The following is a 20012-nucleotide window of genomic DNA, read 5'->3' as shown; positions in this document are numbered from 1 at the left end:
ACCTGCTCCTACCACACGATGTCGCTAGTGAGTGAATAAACTTTAACCAATCATATGCATCACGTGGTGACGTCACAAATATTAGCCAATCAGATGTGCTTTTGTACTGAATTGCGGTTTCCGCTTGTGGAATTTGAATTTTCAACGGGATCCCAAACAGCCCGTGAGTCCGGTAAAGAAGAGTCGCGCCCAAAGTAAGTCCATTTCTCTGTAGTCGTAGTTCTACTTTAGATAACGTAGAAATGTGCCATTACTCATTGACAAACGCGTATTATAGTTTGAACCTGTGCACTTGTTGAAATTGTCTTAAAATCCAAGTCACCCTCATGTTCTTCATCCAGGCTGTTCACTTCAGTTCCGTTAGTGTTAGACTGATGCTATGTAGTTTTGACCCGCTGACTAAATATTATCTTTAGATTAATGAACATTAACATCATATCTTATGAATGCTTAAATGGTTATACAACAAATGCAATTTAAAACAACCTGGTAACATTAGCTGCAGTGGACTAGTCGCAAAGCTAAATAATATTTGGTAACTCTACAATACCCCACGATTGTAAATATGCATGCTAAGCTAGCTAGTTCATACCCCAAATAACCTATTTTACCATATCTCGGCCTTTAGTTAAACCGATGTTTTATACCCACCTGTAGTTTACAAACTGATAGGTTATCATCGAAGTTACTTTTACGACAGTTTACTAATTCACTTCTATATGGTATTTTTGTTTCACTAAAACATTAGTTTTCTTTCCATCGCTTTAAATACATATTGCAGGGTTTACTCGACTTGTCAAAAATACCATATAGAAGTGAATTTCATCTTATTTCTTGCACTTCAAAAATTCTATGCATAATCAAATATTTTCATGTGCGCTGTTTTTATATTTATTTTTATTTTATTGTATTTCTCTCAAATTTCATTTTCTTTCTTGATGTATAATCAAATCTTAATGTATTTTAATATTGTATTTTTTCAATCAATGTGAAGCACTTTGGGCTACAATTTCTGTATGAAAGGTGCTATACTAATAAAGTTTATTATTATTATTATTATTATTATTATTATTATTATTATTATTATTATTATTATTATTGTCTTTTGTGTTAACTTGTCATATACTTAAACTGTTTATTTAGTCGGGTTATAAACCATGAGCTGGGCGTTGGAGGAGTGGAAGGATGGACTTCCAGGGAAAGCCCTGCAGAAGATCCAGGAGATGGAAGTCCAACTGGACAAACTGAAGAAGGAAAGGACCCAGAAGCAGTTTCAGCTGGACTCCTTAGAAGCTGCCTTACAGAAACAGAAACAAAAGGTTTGTATTTCTGGCAGATGGATTAATGAGTTGAACCATTCATACTTTACATTTGAAGGTTCTCAATCATCCAGGTCACTGTGTATCTGCTGTATGTGGGCAACTGATCTGGTCAGAGTTTCCTGAACCATCTTAATTTTAGATGTATTTGCAGAAGTGAAACAAAAAAATTTCTCCTAGAAATTATTTTGCATGGTACAACTTTGAAAATTAAATCTCAGAACTGATTAAAAGTTGTAAAGAAAGGATAAAAGTTATGGATGTGTTCTTGTCATTTTCCCTTCCTTAGGTGGACAGTGAGCGTAATGAGATCTCTGGTTTGAAAAGAGAAAACCAGTCCTTAGTAGAGTCATGTGACTCTTTGGAGAAAGCTCGTCAAAAGGTTGTCCATGACCTCGGAGTCAAAGAGCAGCAGGTCAGTTTACTGCTCTGAGAAAATTACATTTGTTTTGGTTACAACAGAGAATTGTTGGTGCTGTGCTTATTAAAGATTCTTTGTGTGTGTGTGTGTATATATATATATATATATATATATATATATATATATATATATATATTTACACACATATAATGGGTGCTTGCTGTGTCAGTCCATCCTTCCAACTTCTGTTTTTTTAACAGAAGTTAAAAAACAACAACTTAAGTTTTTTAACTTCTGTTCCTGAATTTAGGTTAGCTACCTGGAGGGTCAGCTTAACTCATGCAGGAAAACCATAGAACGACTGGAGCAGGAGCTTAAGAAGTAAGTTTAATTATTTGTCTGCTTATATACAGCCTTATAAAAGGATAGATTTGAACAATACCTTCATAAGTACTGAATAATGTCTTTCTAAAACAAGGGCATATGTATAGGATCACACAAATCCCTAAAAGAAGATCCTGTCTTTGTTCTCCCATTTTCTCAGGTACAAAAATGAACTGGATCGTTCTGCAGGTGCTTCTTTGTCCTCTTCCTGCTCTGATCTTCAGGCTGCCACCACTCCACAGAAAGGTTTTGCTACACCAGCTCCTGTTCAGGCCTTCAGACATCAGGGTATTTCAAGCTTTATCCTGCATATTTTAGGCTGTGTATATCAGTATAGTTTAATTGGTTGTCTGGTTGATATTTTTCACCTGCTTCTGATCTATTGTATGGGAATGAGCACATGTATCTCAATCTGGATGAATGTGATGCTTTGCTAACTGTTATGCTCTTATTTTGTACAGATAACAAACTAGAGGAATTGCAGGAGAAATATAGCCAGGAGGTAGAAGAAAGAAAGAGGCTAGAGACTGAACTCAAAGTCCTTCAGGTCAAAGTAAGTACATTTATTAGTTATGATAGATATTTTCTGTTTAATTTGTAACTCATGATGATTTCTTTTTTTCTTGTCTACTAGATGTTGAATCAGACATCAGTTAGTGTAAGCCATAAGGACATTGCTGCTCGCCAGCAAGCTGGATCATCCATATTCCCATGGCAACAGCAGGATCAAGTACACAGCCGCCATTCTCAAGATGCAATGGAAACACCACTGAAGAGACGGGGTATGTCTCTGTGGGAGACCCATGAGGCGACTCCAATCAAGGCCAGTCAGCGAATGAGCTGTTATGCATCAATGCCGAGTCCCAGTGGGTCTTCCCAACAGATGGATCAGCTCAAGACTCTCAACCAAGGTGGATTGTTTGTAATTAGTTTGTGATGCATATATTGTGCTGTGTTTGAAATCTTCTGTTTCCTACTTCCACAACTTTTGGTTTGACCATAAGGGCTTTAATTGTCAATGTTTCTCCAGAGCTGCGAGGACGTGTGTCAGAGCTAGAGAGGAGTTTGGCCAATCAGGATAAGGACATTCGCAGCCAAGCCTCCAAACTACAGGAACTGCAGACTCAGCTGAACCAGGCTCGTAAAGATCTGACTGAGCGGGACAGAGACCTGGCCAAGACCAGCCATGAGCTGAGTCAGGCCACAGACAGACACCAACAGGTCCAAGCTAAGGTATGATGCAGTGGTTGGTACAGAGAAGTAATTCCCTTCATGTGGGTTATATTTTTTTTACATTCAGTTTACAATATGAGACACAGGTGAAGGAAAATGAATATTAAAGATGGCTAAAGCTCTTTTTCTGTTTATCTCAGTGTTCATCTGTTGAGCAAAAGCTGAAACAAGTCACAGAGGAGATGAGTTGTCAAAGGCACAATGCAGAGAGCTGCAAACGAGCTCTGGAACAAAAACTCAAGGACCAGGAAAGAGACAGTCAAAAGGTGAAAGGCTAAGGAATCATGCCCCCATTTCAACATTTTTCTGGTTTTATCAAACACTGTAAATGCATGCATTTATTTAAATCTTTATTTTCTTCATATTTTGCTTAGGAGCTTGCCCAGCTGCAGAATACTCATCGGGCTTTGGAGCAGCAGTTGAACCAGACCCAGACTAAGCTGACACAAGAGATCCAGCAGTACAAGAAGGACTATAATGTACAACAGTCTGACATGGAAAAGGTAATTAACTTTGTTATTATCTCTACGTTCGACTTTTTATTTAATGTTAAACTTTTGCAATATATATTTGATGAAATATATTTGTACACAATGTTTATGTCACAATTGGTTCCTTTTTTGTTTTCAATTGTCTCTTTATTGACTCCTGTCTCTTCTGGCTTCAATCCAGCTGACCTTCCAAAAGAAGCAGATTGAGAAGGAGCTGGAGGAACAGAAGCAGAAACTGCTGAGGGCAGAACAGAGCCTGCAGGCAACTCAGACCAAAGAGCAGGATGTCCGCAAGAAAATGGAGGTGGGTCCTGCTGTGTGCATTAAACTTGAAAATGTATGGTTTGTGTACAACAACTTGTTATAGTGGAGGAAAAAAGTCAACTCACATTCTTCTCTCACTCCCTTGTCTCTTTTCCCCAGGAGGTGCAGAGAGAGAAGAACAGTGTGTCTGTCCAGTTGGACCAGAGCAGCAGGCGCCTGAGTCAGCTGGAGGATGAGAAAAAGAGCTCAGACCAGAGCCTTAAACGCACCCAAGGTCTATTAGATGACCTCAAAGGTAATTTGTTGCCTAATGAAGATTGTGGCAGCATTTCAAGTTTTTATATTTATATAATTTTATTACTATTATAATAGAATAAGCTCAGGTATTCTCTTTTTCCCATTTTGCCCTTTCAGCAAAATCAGAGGCTCAGTCTGAGGAGCTGAAGAGGCTTCAGTCTAAACTGGAGCAGCAGACTCAGTCCTCAGCTTGGGAGCTGGAAAACATGAAAAAGACACTTTCTGAAGCAGAGGCCAAAAATGACAAGTGAGTATGTTACTATTAACAAAAGAGGAATTTTTATTCAATGTTCATATATGTTTGATCTTTCTAAGTACCTTCATTCACTCTGTAGATCTCAGAATGAACTGCAGAGACAGAAGCAGCAGACAGAGCAGTTGACTAACAAGGTGAGCGTCTTGGAGAGGGAGAGCCAAGAGCTGAAATCCAGTCTCACTGCGAGTCAGACTGAGTGTACTGAACTTAAAGGAGAATACCAAGCACTGCTGCAGTGGAGAACAGAGAAGGAAACCCTCATTAATGAAACCGAGTCTGTGCAAAAGGAACTCGCAGATAAAATCAGCAACTTGGAGAAGAGTCTCACCACGCTGAATGAAGCTACTGATGAACTCAAGGTAAGGTGTAGTGGATGCCTTAGATGGATTAGGAAAAATATGCTCAATATATACGGCATTTCCTTTAATTACTCTTAGCATTGTCTCTTCAGTATGGATGCTTTTAAAATATGTTTACGTTGTATTGTAACCTGTTTTCCAATCTCATTGTAGGAGGACCTCCATAACAATATATTCAACAATACTTTGCTATTAAAAACAATAAAAGTGCATTTCAGTAAAACAAAGCCAGTAGTATTAACTGAAGCAATCCAAATATAAGGTGAATTAATGAGCTGAAATAAGAAGAAATTGGGCTTGAATATGAGATAAAATATTCATTGTTATAATATAATTATAATATTTAATCCTGCATTATTGATCTGTATGTCTCTATTGATCTGTAGACCTAAGAAACTGCGCTGATGTTGCTCTTCTGAAATAAGAAGTGTAATCAACAGTAAATAAACTCTTAAGACATTTCTGTTCTGTATTGCAGAGGCAGTTGGTGAATGTAGAAGGAGAAAAAGCCACTCTCTCTGCTCACATAGATTCTTTGAAGGGAGAACTTCTCATCAAGAGCACTGAGCTGGAGGAGAAGGAACACCAGTACCAAGAGCTCCAGTCCCAGTTTGCTGAGGCTGGACAGAAGCACACCAAGGATCTAGAGAATGTTGGTTTGCAAGTGGCACAACTTCAGTCTCAGGTCAGTAAATCAAACTAAGTTTCACATAATTATTTTCTATTTTTAGACATGGATGTGCTACTATACCAATTTTTACTACTACTGACCTTAATCACTAATTTCTGCAAGTAAGATATGCTTTTGTGAATGGCTGAGGCCCATATTTATCTGTTGTTTGGACTAGATGCACCAGTCCATATTTTTCAGGTCTGATTTGACATATATTGATATTGACTTTGGATGTTGGCAGATTCCAAGTGCTGGTCCAATACCAGAGTTGAATAAATAAGCAACATACATCTCAATAGAATAGCCTTGGATCCTTTTGTTATGTGTAAATGTCAGGCTTCACTTTCAATATTGAGTGACATATTTTGATAATTATTCATTAGATTTTTTTTTAAAGATAAACAATCACTTTTAGTAACCATTTAGACTGTTAGTGTACATATGTGGAGTAACACAAATGATTCTGATTTACCCCTTTTGTCCAAACAGGTGAAAGATCTTCAGTCACAGTTGCAAAAGGAAGTTAGTCGAGCCGAGCAGGCTGAGAGGACAAACACCCAGCTACAGGATGAACACCAGGCGACCTGTGACCTGGTCCGCTCCAAAGACCAACTGGTGGAACTGGGCCAAGCCGAGATCAACCAGCTGAGAGAGAGCCTCACTTTGGCAACTGCACAGCAGGAGCAGCAGAATACGAGGTGGGTGTTTATTAATTTCTCATATACAACAGCCTTCAGTTATCTACTATGTGAATTCTGTTATTATTTTGACTTGTGAAAATAAGGATTTTGTGTTAGTATATACATAAGGAATATACTGTCTACAATTTGTGTGTGAATACTACATGCTTGTTTTCATTGTTTCCATGGGAAAATAGCAGCTCTTAAAACAAGTCTTGTCTGTCCTTTTTATCTGATCTCCTTTAGGTGGGAAGAGGAGAAAGGTTCCCTGCTGAAGCACTGTGAGGAGAGCATTTCAGCAAAGGCTGAAGAAATTGAGCAGATTAAGCTGCATTTGGAAGAGGCTCAACAAGAGCTACTGCTTACAAAAAATCAGGTTTGTTTACTATATCATTTAACTAGATTATTACGTTTTCGTACTATCATTTGCCCATCAGTTAGTGATGTCCAACTTCTGGATAAACAGAAAAATAACAGGCGGTGCAGTTCATCCAAAACAAGTTTCCTGTGATGAACAAAATATTCATTTTTTAAAATGTACTTGTGAATGATAAAAAGGGTAATTGTTTGTGTTTCAGGTCAGTTCCATGGATCAGTTCTTGAAGGTCCAGGAACAGTTGTCAACTGAGCTGCAGAAACAAATTAAGACGCTCTCAGATAGTGAGGACGAAAACAAAAAGATGTACGAGGAAAAATCAAAGGAAGTTCAGTTGATTGAACAGGAGATGAAGGAGCTGCAGAGTCAGATAGAAGAGAAGGAGAAGTATCACAGAGAAGCTAAAGCTGAGATACTCTCTCTGGAGGAACAAAAGGCTGAGCTGGAAAAAGCAATACAAGAGATGAAGAAAGATGCAGAGGTAACATTACATATCTTTTAGTAGACCAGTATTATTTTGTCCAGTTTGAAGACTCCAAATCATTGATTGTCACTGATTGTATTCCTGTTCTTCTGTGTGTTATAAGATTTTCCAAAATACTCAGGCTGAGAAGATAAACAACCTTCTGGTACAGATATCAACTCTGGAAGAGACTGTTTCTGCAGGGAAAGAGGCAGCAGAGAAACTTGTCATCTTGCAGAGTGAAATGCATGCAGTCAACCTGGCTCATGCTGAACTTCAGAAGAATCTGGAAGCTCTTGAACAGAGTCACTCTTCTATTCTTGAAATCAAATCAAACTTGGAGAATAGCCTGCTTGAGAAAAACAACTTGGCTGCTGCTTTGCAGAAAGAGATCATAGAACTCACAGAGAAGATGAGCAAAGCGTCTGCAAGTCATGCTGTGGAGAGAGAAAATTTCCTTAATAACGAGAACAACCTTAAAGATCAGCTTGAAGCAGCAAAGCAAGCAGTGACTGCTGCTAAAGCGGAACTAAGGTCTCGTCGGGAGGAGATCAAAACCATGAAGACCACTCTGACTGCAGCTTCAAGTGGACTGAAAGAGAGGGACAACACAATAAAAGAGCTGAAGGAGAAGCTGAACAAAGCAGAAGCAGAACAAACCAAAACCTCAGAGCTCCTGAAGGAGAAGACAGTCGCCATGAATAAAATTAAGGTTTGATATTACAATGAATTCTTATTGTGTTGTCAGAGTACATGCAGTTTTTCTTTGAATAATTTGATTTGTTCGCCTATTCAATTGAAGGTGCAGCTGGAGATGCTTCAAATGGACCTGGAGGACAACGAGTCAGCTATGAACTCCTTTGACAATCAGGTGGAAGAGCTGAAGGGAACCGTTGAGTCACTTGAGGCCCAGTTGGCTCTGAACAAAACCCAGATGGCTGATATGGAAGTCAGGCTGGAAGACAGCAAAGCCCAGGTAGGAACACTGTCCAATTAGCTAATTGTTTGCCACTGTTGTCATACTTCGTTTACACTTGATTCAGTTTTTCTGCAGACCCTCCTGTTCGTAGCAGACAGTAGAAACAGAAGGGTTTTGAATGAAATCAGAGTTTATACTACAGAGAATGAGATTTAAATAATGTACAAACATATTTTAATTCACAGAACATTAAGTTTTTAGATTGTTATCGGCCAGGCAATTGTGCTTGATACCGGATAATGCAAACCTTAACTGAATATTATAATGTAATTCATCTATAATTGTGTGTCTTTAGGTCTCTGTCTTGGAGTCCCGGTTAGAAGAGGTCCAGTCTCAGAACTCTGTGCTGGAGACACAGTATGTCACAGCAAGGGAGGAGTTGATGGAGAGAAGCTGTGAAATAACTCGTTTAGAAGAGGATGCTGTGAGACGAGACCAACTAGAGGAGAGTATTGTTGCCTTAGAGTTGAAACTTGGTGAGATCACAGAGGAAAAGAACAAGTTAGAGACAACTCTAACTCAGCTGATTAAAGACAAAGACCTGTTGGTCAAAGAAAAGAACAACATTGAGACTAACATGATGGAAGTTAATATGGAGAAGAAACAGTTGAAAGACAGCATAAATAAACTTACTGAGGAGAACCAACAGCTGCAAACCAGCATTAATCAGTTAAGTACAGAAATACAGAATGCAAAGTCAAATATGGAGCGAATGACTACAGAGAAACAAGAAGCTGAATCTACCCTGAGACAGACCATTGAGGAAAGAGAACAGCTAGATGTTGCCCTCAGCATGAAAAATGAGGAAAAACTCCAACTGGAGACTAAAATAAGTGAACTAGCATCAGAGAAAAATGATCTGGTGACTAAGTTTAATCAAGTGGTTGAGGAAAAGCTTCAACTGGAAATGAGCTGTGATCAGCTGAGAGAAGAAAATGACAGATTAGAATATAATGTGATTCAAGACTCTGAGGACAAGCTGCAGTTACAGGAAAGAATAGAGAGGTATGAAAATGAGGTGTCTTCACTCCAAGAGAAGAATGAGTGCATCCAGCGTTCCCTCCTGTCCTCAGAGCAGGAACACCAGAAGCTGAAGGAGGAGCTTGAGATGAGGAACGAGGAGGAGAACAAACACAGGTATGCTTGATCTTATCACTTTTTATTTGCCAGTTCCATTATAAAATGGATTTGTGTATGTTTGTATTTATTGACACTGGCTTGCATTACAATTTTAGATGGGTTAATATTAACAGAAATTATTAACTAACAGGAGCCAACGTTTTGAGGCAGAGCAGGCAGAACTCCATCAGAAGCTGGCCAGCTTACAGGAAGAGCTTATTGTGTTCAAGCAGCAGTATGATTCACTGCTGGAACAGGTCGGTGAGCAACACAGAATCATACAGCAGTTCTCTGAACAGAAGGAAACCCAGGACCAAGCAGAAACCATCAGCCGCATGGAGTCTGTGCAGGCAGAAGTGACTGGTGAGTGTTTTTGAGCAGGTGAATGTGTTTTGAATCAAGTTTTAATTTCATATGTTGTGGTTAAATTATCACATCTGCCACAGCAGAAGAAGGCCTTGCCAATACAGAGACTGCACTGGAGACAGCTGTGGATGAAGTTGGTTCTAATACTGATGCGCTCCTAGATACAAGTGCACATTCTCATCCACCGGAAAAGGATTTCAGGTATAATGCCCGCGCTTTGAGTGTGTGTTCATAGAAAAGTGCTATATAAATGTAATCCATTATTATTATTAATGAGTTTGGCACTGAGCAGAAATGTATTCAAGGGTGTTTGAACCTAATGTCCTGCAACCCACATTAGTGAGACAGAGCAGGACTGCGAGGAGCACATCGCTAAGAAAGAAATGATCCATCTGGAGGAGGAGAAGGATGCATGTGCTGCTGATGTAGATGAAATGGAGAGTAATAATGAAGAGAAGCAGCAGAATGACCTTCAACAGTCAGATCAGGTAGAAAACAAATGAATCAAGATCATGACTTTATTGTTTTAGCTGTTAAAGTATAACCTAGTGTTTATATTTGTGGTATTTATACCTTAATTAATTTTAAAGTATTTTTATATAATGAAACAAATCATCAATTATTGTGTCAATCTGTGTATTGTGTTTTTCCCTAGATTCCTGGAGATGGCAGTGCTGATTCTAAAAATGAGTCTGATGCGCAGGGAGAACAATCCTCAGGTGTGTAATAAATGTTAATGTAATGTGATAAATAAAGTAATAATGTGGTATGTTATTTTCAGTAATTGAGTCTTTTCACTTTCACCCAGAACTCTAAGACTAACATTTTCTTCAAAAATATAACTGAAGTCTAATATGATATTAAACTACTCAGGTGGATTAACATTGCATCATGATTTAGTTTATCAAGGTAAAACGTGATGCTCATTAGGACAATTTAGATTAATTTATGACAAATCTCATTCAATATAGTGTAAATAATTTGCATGTATTAAATCTTTCTGTATTGCAGGGTCTGATTTACAAGATGACTTTGAACACCACATGGAAATAGACAGAAAAGAGCAAGAGTTACAGACCCTGCGTTCAGAGTTTGACGTATTAAACTCTGACCTTGCACTCAGAAAAGAGTTGACTACTGAGCTGGAGGTCCTGGTGAAAAACTTGGAGAACAAAGTTAGTGTGGCTGAGGAGGAGGCACGTGGTGTAGCACATAAATTAAAAGTATGCTTGGAGGAGCAGAAAGGCCTTGCAGACCAGGTAAGAGGAGGAACTGCAGAATGCTAGGTGCCACAGAAATGACAATGTTATCATGGCATTTCTCCTGTAATTGATGTGTTGGATATGGTCTGTTCTTACGTAGGTCGCTCAGCTGTTAGAGGAGAAGGAGACATTAACTCTGCAGCTGCAAACCTCTAAATGCCAGCTGACTGATGTCATGGAGATGCTGGAGGGGCTGGAGATGGCCAAAGGTAAAAATAAAATGGAAACAGAATATTCTACTTCATCTGGCATAAGTAATTACATATTACCTGCATTCATACATGCCCGCAGAATTCTAAAGGAAAACCATGCTCCAACTAGGATGTTGCGTTTCTGATTCTTAATGCATGTGTTTTGTTTAAGGTGGATGGGATGAGAAGTTCCTTCAACAGGAGAGTGAGCTGAAGAGGGTGCGCTCAGAGAAAGCTAACCTGGAGCAGCACATTCTGGGAATGGAGGGAGAGCTGGAGACGCTGCAGGAGGAGAGGATGAGGCAGAAGGAAGAGATGGAAACCCAGCGGAGGACCTGCTCAGGCATGGAGCACCAGATAGAAACACTCCTGACAGAGGTTAGTGCTCCGCCACAAACCAGAGATAAAATTTGTAATGATACCTTAACTTGACCTAATGTTCCTTCTGTAAAAACATGGTTAAAATTGTACTCACGACAGTATTACTGAATGTTGTCTATGCTCCAAAGGTTACGTTAAGTGAAACAATTAGTTTGATGTCAAAACTATTACTCTTGGTGTTTGTCCAGACAACCCAGCTGAGATCAGAACTAGTTTCCTGCACAGAGGAGCGAGATGAGTTGAGCCTGTCTTTGCGCCAAAGCAAAGAGCAAGTTCACAATCTGGAGAAGACAAACTGTGACACCAGAGCCCTAATTGTCATACTGGAAGAGGACATCAGAGCAGGGAAGAAGGACTTTGAAGCACTGAAAAGCAAAATGGAAAAACTGGACGCAGAGAAGCAACAGGTACTTCACTCTGCTGGTTTACTAAAGAACGAAGATGGTTTTAGTTAAAAATCTGAAATGGGATTTCATTTCAAGTCAGGAGTAATTATGGATAAGAAAAAGGACAATTTGGATACAGCTGTGAAGTATCCAAGTGCTCCTATTGGCTACAGTGATTAAGAAAACCTTAGAATGTACCACATATTTTGGACTTTCTTCTCTGTCAGTTGAAATGTGAGACTGCAGACATGATGATGCTTATAGCAAAAGTAAACCAGAGATTATTTTTTTTTAAGACATTGTTGCTCATAAGCTTTGAAGAAGAGCTATTGATTGGTAGGGATATCGCATAAATACAAACCAGACATGAGAGCAACTAACAGTTTGATGAAACCTTGATGTGATGCATAAGTGATTTTGATTTTAATTTTTATCACTGAAGCTGTTGGAGCAGGTCAAGACTCTTGAGCAGGCGATCTCTCAGCAGTGTGGAGAAAGAGAGGAGCTTATTGATCAACTGGATAGAATCAAAGAAGACCACACCTCTGATATTCAGCACACAGAATCCATGGTCAGCAAGATACAGGTGAGGGGGAGTCTACACAGCATGTTGTTATACATCGATGTGTTTTCACATCACTTCATTCTCTTAATTGTATGGATATTGTAAAAATTCTGCAAAATGATCAGCCTGTTCACTAAAAAGCTCTACCATGCTTATATCTGTGTTTCTTCTTGGTTATACCAAGGCCTTAGAGGGAGAAGTGTGCCGCCTATCACAGTCTTTAGAGTCTTCTCTATTAGAGAAGGGAGAAATTGCTTCTCGTCTGAACTGTACACAAGATGAGGTTCAGCAGATGAGGACTGGCATTGAAAAGCTCCAGGTCCGCATTGAATCAGATGAGCGAAAGAAAAGGAAGATGGGAGAGCTGCTTAAAGGTGACTCTTATCGTCTTTAGAAATGGCTTTGCTGTTTTTTGTGAAATTTGTGAGAGCTGGCCTGACAGTAAATTTGTTCCTTTTCAGCTGCACAGAGAAAGTCAGATGTATTACAAGACCGTATTGAAAGCCTCGAGCGAGAGAAGGAAGAGGTGGAGCAAAGTCTAGAGGACGCTGTGGTGCAGGTATAAACATAGCTGGCTTAGAAAAGAAGCACATTGTTTCATGATCGATTCAAGGGTTTTGATAAAACAAAAAACAAATGTTTTCACACAGGCTGAGACTGTTAAAGCTGAGCTGGAAGAGGAGAAGAGAAAGGTACTCATATACTTTCTGTCTTTGACTGTTTAATGTCCAGTAAAGTTTGTTTTAAGTTTCTTTTCCATTCATGTTCATCACTGATATTACTGACCTTTAGGTGGAGGAGGAGAAAATGGAGCTCATTGAGAAACTAACAGAGCTCTCTGCTGCTCTGGAAAACCTCAGAACTGAGAAAGAGTCCATGGAAAGAGATCTGGAGATGAAAAACAAAGAGATTGAAGAACTGAAGGCAGTTAAAGAGCAGCTGGAGCAAGGACTGGAGAGGGTTCAAACAGATAGAAGAGAAGAAGAAGAAAGACAGAACATCAGGGTACAGGAACTGGAGAAAGGGATGAAAGAGGAAGCAGAGAAACAAACAAGACAGATGGATGATCTCCAGACACAGCTTGAGGTCTTGAAGGAAAAGGAGATCTCTTATGACCAAACAATTTCAGAAATGGAGGGAGAGAAAGAAAGGATGAAATCTCTGCTGGTTGAGTTGGAGAAAGAGAAAATCTGTCTGCAGAGCTCTTTGGAGGAGTTGCAAACAGAGGGAGAAAGGCTTTGCACTCAGGGAGAGGAGTGGGAGAAAGAGAGAAATGATCTGAAGAGTCATATTGAGGTTTTAGAAGAAGAAAATGGGACCCTTAAAACCCTTGTGAAAGATAATGAGGAAGAGCAAAGAGCATTTGCAGCAGAGAGGGAGCAGGAAGCAGGTCAGCACCAAGCCTCTTTGCAAACCATCTCATCTCTTACGGCAGAGAAAGATCAGATTGAGGAGGAAAACAGACAGCTGCAAGATGAGAAAGAGAAATTACATTCAAACTTAGTTTCAGTTGAACAAGAGAGAGATAACCTGTGCAGCACTCTGGCAGATGTGAAAGAACAAAACGAAAATCTAGCTAGTGAGAAAGAGAAGCTTCAGTCTAATCTGACTTTGATAGAAAAGGAAAAACTTGATATGCAGCAAACCCTCTTGTCACTAAAAGAAGAAAAGGAAAGACTAGAGGAGAAACACAAGTTAGAGGCTGAAGTAAATAAATGCCAGTCTGCTCTGTCTTTGATGAAAGAAGAAAAAGAAACGTTAAGTACAGCTCTTTCTTCACTGGAAAAGGAAAAGCAGAGAGCAGAAGAAGAGAAAGAGCAACTCAGAGAGCAACAGGAGAACCTCCAGTCTACAGTTAACTCCATGGAGAAAGAGTTGGAAACACACAAATTATCTATTTCAGAGCTTAATGAGCAGGTACATGGAGTACACTACTTTGCTTCAAAATAAGTTTGTCAGTAAATAGATTTTTTTAATACCAAAAACTGGTGTTGGATAGCAATATGTATTTGAATATTTTTCTTTTAACATGTCCCTGTCCCCCCACCCCAAGATATCAGAGCTTTCATCTCGTGCCACTCGTCTGTCCAAAGAGAGAGACTCTGCTCTGAGCAAGATGAACCTTTGGATGAAGACCTGCAAACAGATGGAGCAGGAGAAGCAAATGGCATTAAGCAACTCAGGTGAGCGAACACAGTAGCGCATTTTTGCAGGTCTGGATGCTTTGAGTCTGTTTCAATATAAAGATCAGATTGATTTAATATTCAGGTATTCTGAGAAGAAAATGACTATTAAGTTTATTTACCAAAATGGCCGGAAAACTACCAAACATATGGTCAAATATATAAAAAAATTGAGGGAACAAAAGATTTGCTATTGTTAATTTTGTGTTGTTACAAACGTTTTTTTTTTTTGTTTGTTTATTTGTTTGTTTTCCAAGATGATGGAAAGGTCAGCGAGGATATGCAGGCTGAACTCAGTCAACTGAAGGTGGCAGCAGAGGAGAGACAGAAAGAAGTGAAAGAGCTGAAGGCTGCCCTAGAGGTGAAGAGGATGGAAGCTGAAGAAAAAATGAACGAGTCACAAGAAAAAACCAAGAAAGTGGAAGAACTCAAAGCTGCTCTTGATGAAAAGAAGAAAGAATTAGAAGAGAAGAATAAAGAGCTGGAAGAAACCAAGACTGAGCTGCAAGAACTGAATGAACTTGTTGAGGAGAAAAGCAAGGAGGCTGATGAGAGCATGGACAAATACTGCAGTTTGATGGTCCAAGTCCACAAACTGGAAGAGGCCAATGACGCACTAACAACACGGCTGGAGCAACTGACAGCTGGTAACCACGTCAGTGTAGGAGACAATACCTCGCTCCTTCACACCCAGAGTACTGACAGCCGCCGCTGCTCAAAAAGAAAGTCCTCCTCCAAACATCAGGGAGAAAAAATGTCTGAAAACAGTGAGAACGTGACCCCTTCAACACCTCACAGGTCTCCTCAGGGCTCATCATCTGGGAAGAGGGGCCACTGTGACATCAGCGATAAAGACGCCGCACAGGAAGCTCTGAACAACCTGACAAAGAAGATCAAAGCCAATGCAGCAGCGACACCCAAACTAAGAACTGAACAGGAAGAGGAGGACTTCAGGCCAGAGGGTCTTCCAGAGCTGGTGCAGAAAGGTAGAACTAAACATCGCCAAGAGCTTTAAACAAGTGTAAAGTCTGATGCGTGGATATATAACAGTTCAATTTCTGGTCCCTTTGTGTGTTGTTGTTTAGTTGCTCATCTGTTCTTCTCTCTCAGGGTTTGCTGATATTCCTCTTGGCGAGGCCAGTCCATTCATCATGAGAAGAACCACAGTGAGGCGCTGTAGTCCTCGGATCGCTGCAAGACAGACCAGCACTGTAACCACTGCCTCCACCTCTGCACCAGACAAGGTGAGTTCAACAGACATGTGACTTTTACATGGACAGACCTACAGTACGTACATGCACAGACCTACAGTACATGCACAGTCCAGTGCTCTACATGTCCATTTATCAAGGTAAACATTACAAACACCTATAGAATTTCTAATGACAGTCTCTGGGTGATGTGTTCTGCATCTGCTAAGAAACTGAATTTGACTTTGTGCAGTCTTAACCACCACAAACATGAAGTCTCATTTTATTTATCCATCATCCAATTTCTTATTTCAGTTTGAGTTAAGCTTCTCTGTATTAAAGTCATAATTTCTGATGTAAGGGCTATTAATGTTCCAGGATTAATACTGTCTGTTTATGCACTTACCTGTTAGCAAAATGTAAATTAGCTGTACCATAACCATATTCTTACATAAAAGACACCCCTGCACAGGAACACATACACAATAAATAAATAAATATACACACAACCCTGAAAAGCATTGCATTAAAGTGTAGTGCATCTGTAAACACCCTGCTGCATTAGTGAGGTTGAGGTAAATTACTCCATCAGGTGAGCCATCAGGATGCCCCTGAGTGGGCTTTAAACCAGTGACTACTACCTCTTTTTGTGCCTCCATCCCCTAGTCCATCTAAATGTGTAATTTCACCTTTAAGGCAGGTGTACTTCAGACACCGAGGCTTTGTGTGCACCTGTTGGTATCTACAAACTTTACAGAAGGCTTAACAGAGTCCAACATGTGTCAGTTCTTGGGCCCCTAATAAGTCTACAGAATGTCCGGACCCCCTTCCTACCTTTGTGTCAGTTGGTCAGGTGGGTTTCCTGTCGGGTCGGGTCAGCTGAGATAAAGCATTTATGGGTTTAGGAGGATATAGAGGTTTCAGGTCAAAGGGTTCAGATGAAAGAATGTAGACCGACCTCCTGCTGTTTTTTCTGTGACCGCTGCATTTGCATGTTTTCACCGATAACCCAAGGCTTCAATGGCCCCTGAATTATTTACAATTTTTTATTCACCTTTGTCCCCTTTCCTGTGTGTTTTTCTGTACATACCTTTATCATCATTTGGCTCACTTCATTCTCTTTCCTGTTGTCAGGTTTTGGAGCCCATTTCCCTCCAGAGTCCGTCTGTCGATATGGTGCCAAACGGCCCCAACAGAAAGTCTCTTTCACAAAGTGGCGAGGAGAAAACCGTCCGTCGTCTGAGTTTACGGCATACGCCAGAGCAGAAGGAGAAAGTTTTAAGACAGCAAGCCCAACAAGGAGACAACTGTCACGTTCAGTAAACATCACACCAACACACAATCACTCTTCCACACAGGATTTTTGTACGAATATCCACATCAACACTCAGACATGAAAAGCTGACACTCCACTTTAAAACACATGCTTTTATTTAGAGAATGTAAATATCACATTTCAACACTTTGGTACAGCTTAATGTCCTGCTTTTTGTTATGTGATGCACCTCTTTTTTTTAGGGCTATGATCTCATTTCCTTTCACTATAGAAAAAAAACAATCTGAGCATCTTTGTATGTACTTGTCTTCTTGTTGTGTTAATTGTGGTAAACCAGACAAGTGGAGGTGGTTTTGGTTCAGCAAAACTATGAATTACCAGATAACTTTAGTTGACAGACTACTAACTACTGTCCTTCTTCATCCCACTCTTCATCTTCTGTTTGTCTTTTAACTGTTGAGTGACTTTGTCCTTAGTGTCGCAGAATTAATCCAAAATTTTTCTGATGATTCTGAATGTAAACCAGCTTATAATGTATGATCATTTTTAACTCTATCATTTGGTTTTATGTTGTTTAAAGCTGTTTTTGCTTTGCTTTGTGAGAAATGTCTTTTCCTGGTCCTTGTACATAGTACTGTAGATGATATATACAGAAATAACCGCTGTGCTCTGTGTGTTCATTAACACGTTACCTGTTTGTTAATGGCAGCTAAAACTGTGTAGACTGGACTCTTAGTAATTGTACTGCACTGCATTTTATCATTTTTGTGTTTCGATGATTATTTAGGTAGATTGCTTTAATTCTTTGTAAATAGCTGCAAATTGTTACCTTCTTAGTAAACTTTTTTTTTAACTGTTTCACAAAATGTGTTTTCTTGTGTGTTTATTATGAGTACTGACTGTTTAGAAGTTGAACTGGTTGTCTGTCAGTGCCTATACAAGAATCCACAGAAACCTCTACATGGTTACGGTTGAGGGCACAGACCAGCACTGATGTCTTCTCTCCATCCTAATGCAATGTGTATTAGTGTCTGATGTTGGGTCAGGTGTGATGGGACACTGATTCATTAGAGTAAAGCTTTGTCGACACAAGATGAACAGGTCTTAGACTCTGAGATTGATTCTTCACGTACAACTATTTTAATGTTTAAATGATTTTCATTCCATATTTAGTTTTTCATTGTGTGCATTGGTACTCGGTTCTATGCTGCAAATATCATGTTCAGTTATTACTTAGTTATTAATTATGTTTCTGATTTGATTTTACAATAAACTTTAATTTGTTTTTTCTTTTTATCTGATAATGCAGCACTGATTACACCACCAGCCTCAGCCTGTTAAATAACGTAACACTGCACAAATTAATGACTATTTTGTTAATAAGCAACTAGTGTGTAATTCACCAGGTTGATTTAAGGCTGTCACATGATCTTGGCTTCATTATATCTGTGTGAAAATGGTCATTGGTCTGAGATTCACTGTTTTAACCTCTATATGAAGCACACCACACATCTATTATTACCAATCTATTATGCTTACAATTGACCTTATGTGAACATTTCTGATATATTTTCATTTGAGTCAGGATTCTTAAAATGATTTAACTCCAACAGTTTATTTAGTTAAACAGGTGATTACTGGTTCCTTCAGCTAGAACCACGAGCACCGTTCTCTCTATTTCCTGCTGGAAATGCAAAACTGTATTTCATGAGGTTGCAATGACCTTGACCTTTGGCCACCAAAATCTAATCTCTTCATTCTTGACCCCAGATGAAAATTTTTTTGCAAACCATTCCTGCAGTACTGTATTTTAAATATAACAGGGTTCAACCAACACGTCATTGTGATTTACTGTGTCTAATATTGGAGTAGCTCAAGTTTTTAAACAGTTGCTGTAAAAAGTGAATGTTAAAACATACTCTCAAAAATATTAACTTTAGTTACGAAACTTTTTTTTAATCGTTTTTGAGCAATGCAACAGTACATAAAGAAGTGGAATGGCAGTGCATACATTGTTTATTGCCTTTTATATTATTTTTCCCCCCATGCACAAACCAATCCTAAGACCGTCCAAGAGGGGGCAACAGCTGGAAAAAGAACATTATAACAAAGTCTGTGTAGTAGAAAATCCGTAAAGTATAAACAGTAATAAATCTGTGATATACAGAAATAATAACTGAGCCAACAGAAAATAGAAAAGAAAATAATAAATTAATTAATAACAATAGAAATATAATGTATACTAAAAAAAAATGAAAGAATAAATAAAAATAAGTAGACATAGCTTGTAGATACATGTGCCAACTTTAAAATATTAGGCATTACATAAATACATCAAACATGAAAATAATTGGTAGACAGAATAAATTAAGACAAAAAACAACACCTAAACAAAATATAGAAAGTAGGGTGGTGGTGTGAAAGATCAGTCTGAAGGCAGTGTTCATAAAGGTTAAAGGTAATCAAAAAAAAAGATTATCATTTAGTACAAAATTAGTTACTAAACTTTTAAACAAAATGTTACATCTGTTGAATCCTAAGGGTAAGTTAAGTTAGATTTACATCAATAATTTCACCTAATTGTCATAAATTTTTCAAGAAAGTTAAAAAAAAGTTACCTCATTACACAGCAATGAAAATATTAAGAAAAATTCAGAATTCAGTCAAAATTCATAATCCTTGCACTCTTTGACTTCAAGTTATCACTAAGTAAGACAAATTATCCTAAAATCAGTATTATCTCGTTAGAATTAGTATTATTACTACTGCTATCAGTATTAATTTTGAATGTAAAATGTAATCAATAAAATATATATTTAAGCCAACTTAATACTGCACAAATCACATTTCAATAAAATATTCTGTTCAATAAAACACGTCCACTTAATTCAGCCCAGTCTCATTATTTATGCTGTAATATTTACAGCTTTTGTTTTTAGGCGTTTTTCTTTTCCTGCA

The 20012-nt window shown here is 38.7% G+C and overlaps 1 protein-coding gene across 2 annotated transcripts; it reads left to right on the top strand.

Moving 5' to 3' along the window:
* Nucleotides 1–146: 146 nt before the first annotated feature.
* Nucleotides 147–17912, top strand: cenpf (centromere protein F). Of its 2 annotated transcripts, XM_030130830.1 has the most exons (38): nucleotides 147–194; nucleotides 1144–1319; nucleotides 1609–1734; nucleotides 1991–2061; nucleotides 2225–2352; nucleotides 2526–2617; nucleotides 2699–2975; nucleotides 3095–3297; nucleotides 3438–3563; nucleotides 3672–3800; nucleotides 3970–4092; nucleotides 4212–4347; nucleotides 4467–4596; nucleotides 4685–4964; nucleotides 5443–5649; nucleotides 6127–6335; nucleotides 6564–6693; nucleotides 6896–7174; nucleotides 7281–7868; nucleotides 7959–8132; nucleotides 8431–9272; nucleotides 9406–9617; nucleotides 9701–9821; nucleotides 9961–10108; nucleotides 10276–10339; nucleotides 10632–10879; nucleotides 10983–11091; nucleotides 11246–11451; nucleotides 11643–11861; nucleotides 12283–12426; nucleotides 12590–12779; nucleotides 12867–12964; nucleotides 13056–13097; nucleotides 13198–14322; nucleotides 14459–14588; nucleotides 14846–15574; nucleotides 15699–15832; nucleotides 16913–17912. In XM_030130830.1, exons 2-38 carry the CDS (start codon nucleotides 1158–1160, stop codon nucleotides 17099–17101), a joined length of 8520 nt encoding a protein of 2839 aa, XP_029986690.1. In that variant the 5' UTR covers nucleotides 147–194; nucleotides 1144–1157; the 3' UTR covers nucleotides 17102–17912. The 2 variants fall into 2 exon arrangements, with proteins under 2 accessions (XP_029986690.1, XP_029986691.1); XM_030130831.1 differs by lacking the exon at nucleotides 147–194 and having other exon boundaries at nucleotides 1158–1319; nucleotides 9704–9821.
* Nucleotides 17913–20012: the final 2100 nt, after the last annotated feature.

Source organism: Sphaeramia orbicularis, chromosome 3 (assembly GCF_902148855.1).
Source record: "Sphaeramia orbicularis chromosome 3, fSphaOr1.1, whole genome shotgun sequence".
Lineage (NCBI taxonomy): Eukaryota > Metazoa > Chordata > Actinopteri > Kurtiformes > Apogonidae > Sphaeramia > Sphaeramia orbicularis.
This window is presented reverse-complemented; position numbering and strand designations above follow the sequence as displayed.

Coding starts and splice junctions, on each gene's coding strand:
- cenpf (XM_030130830.1), top strand. CDS start 1,158: ATGAGCTGGGCGTTGGAGGAGTGGAAGGATGGACTTCCAGGGAAAGCC. Junction 6,694..6,895: donor TACTGCTTACAAAAAATCAG/GTTTGTTTACTA, acceptor TTTGTGTTTCAG/GTCAGTTCCATGGATCAGTT. Junction 10,340..10,631: donor GCAGGGAGAACAATCCTCAG/GTGTGTAATAAA, acceptor TCTGTATTGCAG/GGTCTGATTTACAAGATGAC.